At 50.5% G+C, this 3,593-nt stretch overlaps 1 protein-coding gene across 1 annotated transcript in view; it reads right to left on the bottom strand.

Annotated features, from left to right (window-relative positions):
• Positions 1 to 261: 261 nt before the first annotated feature.
• The window catches only part of LOC143293496 (solute carrier family 23 member 1-like), a 25,360-nt gene continuing 22,028 nt past the window's right edge, over positions 262 to 3,593 (bottom strand). Inside the window, exons 12-13 of the mRNA XM_076604394.1 lie at positions 1,480 to 1,575; positions 262 to 971 (exon numbers count right to left, since the gene is read on the bottom strand). Coding sequence (XP_076460509.1) covers positions 607 to 971; positions 1,480 to 1,575 — 461 coding nt within the window. The 3' untranslated portion in view covers positions 262 to 606. The remainder of the gene's footprint in view (positions 972 to 1,479; positions 1,576 to 3,593) is intronic.

Genomic DNA, 3,593 nt, shown 5'->3' with positions numbered 1-3,593 from the left:
GAGCACCTGATTTTGGAGTGAAGTTTTATCAAGTTGTTCTTCATGGGATGGAAACTTTGCACAATGGAGGGGGTGGGTGGAGGGAGGGAGGAAGGGGGAAGGGAGGAGGGAGCGGAAGAAGACTCGGAGAGAGAAAGGGAGGAGGGTGCGGAGGGGTGGTGGGGGGGATGGGACTGAGGAGAATATTGCGCGCGCACGCGCACGTGTGTGCGTGCGTGCATGTGTGCGTGTGTGGTGTGTGTGTGTGCGTGCGTGCGTGCGCGTGATGTGTGTGTGTGTGTGTGTGTGTGTGTGTGTGTGTGTGTGTGTGTGTGTAAGGGAAACGAATTTCAACAGCATTAAAAAAGTACTTCTTTCAAATTTATTTTTGCTTTTGTAAAATTTATAACGTCTGCATAAAAACAAGAAGTAGTAGTAGTAATAGCAGTAGTAGTAGTGGAAGAAGAAGAAGAACTGTACAACCATTTCATTGTTGTCGCTTTTTTCTTTCAATCTTTGTTGTTGTTGTTGTTGCTCGTCTTGCTTTGGAGTTCCAGAAAATCTTCCAGTGGACGATGCCACTCTGTCTTCTAAACGGACTGGGTCATTTATGATTTAATTTATTAATCAGGGCAAGGGCTCGCTGCTGCCTGGCTTAGAAGTGTGCGGCAGGAAAGAGACGTATCTCCACAGCGGATGCCCCAGTCTGTCCCTCAGGCACCTGAACCCATACACCTCATCCTCCGTCAGGGGAGACTCCAGTCTGGAACTGCTCCGAGGAAGAACTGAGGGGGGAGATGTCGCGGCGGCGGCGGCGGAGGAGGAGGAGGGTGAGGAGGGTGAGGGGAAGGTTTCTGCGGTGGGCTTGCTGTCCAGGTCGGGTCGTTGTTCCTTGCGGTGGTTTCCGGGGTTCTCCATTGCTGTGGTGGTGCCGACGTCCGCGGAATGATGTGACATCTTCCACCCGAGCATGCCTCTCTCCGCGTCCGTTCCTGCCAATTAAAAAAAAAAAAAAAAGCAGTGTCATATTCGTGTTCATGCAGACGCGTGCACACACGTATACATACATACATATATACATATACAAAGGCGCGTGCACACACACAGAGGCGCGCGCGCGCACACACACACACACACACACACACACACACACGTACATGCGCGCACGCGCGAACACACACACACACACACACATCCCTCCACACACACACACACACACACACACACACACACACACACACACACACACACACACACACATACATTCCCACCCACCCCGGCTCCACAAACACCCCCCCCCCCCCCACACACACACACACACACCCCACACACACACACACACACACACACCTCCACACACAAACACACCCCTCCACACACACACACAACTTCCACCCCCTCTACCCCCCCCCCCCCCCACACACACACACACCCTCCTCTCTCCCCCCCCTCCCCCCCCCCCCCAAGCCCCCCGACCCCCACAGACTGTGAAAACCATACCAGGCACAGTGTTGTCCAACACCAAAGCGATGAATCCTCCCAGAAACATGGGCGTGCCCAGCACGATACGAACGGTCTGGTCAACACTGACATTGCCTGAAGCACCGCCAGACACACACAGAGAAAGAGAGGGATGAGCGAAAACCATCTGCTGTGACCCCGTCTTCTTCAGGAATTAACACTGGCTGACCTGACCATCTCTCACAGGTTTAACTCACTCAGTACGGCCAGTCCTCTCTTCTCCTCTACACAGACCCCTCGGATGTCCAGTGGGTGTCTCAATGACCCAACCTTTAGCTTCCGTCGTCAGAACTGTGGTATTCTTTATCAACATTCACCTCTTCAGTATAAGAGTGTTCCGCTTGTAATATTTTGATGATGGTAATTAAGATGAAACGCTGTTAACGTCGTCTCTTTCGCCGTTCGTATGGAGAGAGTTAATGATAAACTAGTCATCGTATGGTGTTAACTCCTTGGCTGCTGTCTACCTTTGATGAAACGATGCAATAGCCGAGTGGTGAAAGCGTTGGACTTTCAATCTGAGGGTCCCGGGTTCGAATCTCGGTGACGGCGCCTGGTGGGTAAAGGGTGGAGATTTTTTCCGATCTCCCACGTCAGCATAATTATGTGCAGACCTGCTTAGTGCCTGGATCCCCTTTCGTGTGTATACGCACTCAGAAGATCAAGTATGCACGTTATAGATTCTGTAATCCATGTCAACGTTCGGTGGGTTATGGAAACAAGAACATACCCAACATGCACACCCCCGAAACTGTAGTATGGCTGCCTACATGGCGGGGTAAATAAACAAAACTGTCGTACACGTAAAATGTTACAAGTCTGTCTGAATATGTATGTGTGCGTGCCTGAAATCTGATTTAATGATACAGGAAATTAATGATGAGCGCCCAGTGGTAGCCGTCAGTCGATTCTACGCAGGTAGGCAGTCTGTTGTGCAAATGACCCCGTATTTGTATAGTGCTTAGAGCTTGGTCTCTGACCGAGGATAGGCGCCATATGAGTGTCCCTATCATTGATATCACTGTGGCATGGGTTTGAAGTGAAAGATCCACATTTGTGTCTTAACTGAATTTGTAAAGCAAGAACACTGCAATCTCAAAAGGTATAAGTCCAAGTGATGAACGGCAACAAACATCGTAGCTTGTAATCTCAGTCTGAGGTCAATCAGGCAACAGCAGCAGTCAAGGTGTTAATGCCATAAATCACACTGTACCCATCCACACACACACCATTGCGACTCACTTTCTATCTCTCATCTTTCTATCAAGTAGTTTGGAAAAGAAATTATCCTCTGTCTCAGTCTGTCTTTTTCTCTATCTCTGTCTCTCTGTGTCTCGGTGTCTCTCTGTCTGTCTGTCCCTCTGTCTCTCTGTCTGTCTGTCTCTCTGTGTCTCTCTCTGTGCCTCTCTTTCTGAGTCTCTCTGTCTATTTCTGTCTCTCTGTCTGTCTCTGTTTCTGTCTGTCTCCCTCTGACTCTGTCTTTCTGTATGTCTATCCGTCCGTCTGTCTGTCTGTCTGTCTGTTTCTCTGTCTCTCCCTGTCTCTCTCTCTCTCTGCCTGCCTGCCAACCTACCTGTCAGTCTGTCTCTGTCTGTCTCTCTCTCCTTCCTTCTCTCTATCTCTAACTCTCTCATCCCCCCTCTCTTTCACCCTCTCCCCATCTCTCTCTCTCTCCCCTTCCCTTCTCTCTCTCTAACTCCACCCTCTCTCTCTCACTCCTCTCCCCCATCTCTCTCTCTCCCCTTCTCTCTCTCTCTCCCCTCTCTCTCTAACTCCCCCTCACTCTCTCCCCATCTCTCTCTCTCTCCATCCCTACTCTCCTCTCTCTCCCCAACTTCTCTCTAACTCCCTCCTCTCTCGACTCTCTCCACATCTCCATCTCTCTCTCTCCCTTCCCTTCTCTCTCTCTCTCCCCATCTCTCTCTAACTCCTCCCTCTCTCTCACTCTCTCCCCATCTCTCTCTCTCTCTCCCTTCCCTTCTCTCTCTCTCTCCCCATCTCTCTCTAACTCCTCCCTCTCTCTCACTCTCTCCACATCTCTCTCTCTCCCCTTCTCTCTCTCTCTCTCTCCCTCTCTCTCTAACTCCACCCCC

The sequence above is a fragment of the Babylonia areolata genome, chromosome 19 (assembly GCF_041734735.1).
Source record: "Babylonia areolata isolate BAREFJ2019XMU chromosome 19, ASM4173473v1, whole genome shotgun sequence".
Taxonomy (NCBI): Eukaryota; Metazoa; Mollusca; class Gastropoda; order Neogastropoda; family Buccinidae; genus Babylonia; species Babylonia areolata.
Note: the sequence above shows the minus strand (reverse complement) of the source record. Positions and strands in the feature narration are given on the sequence as shown.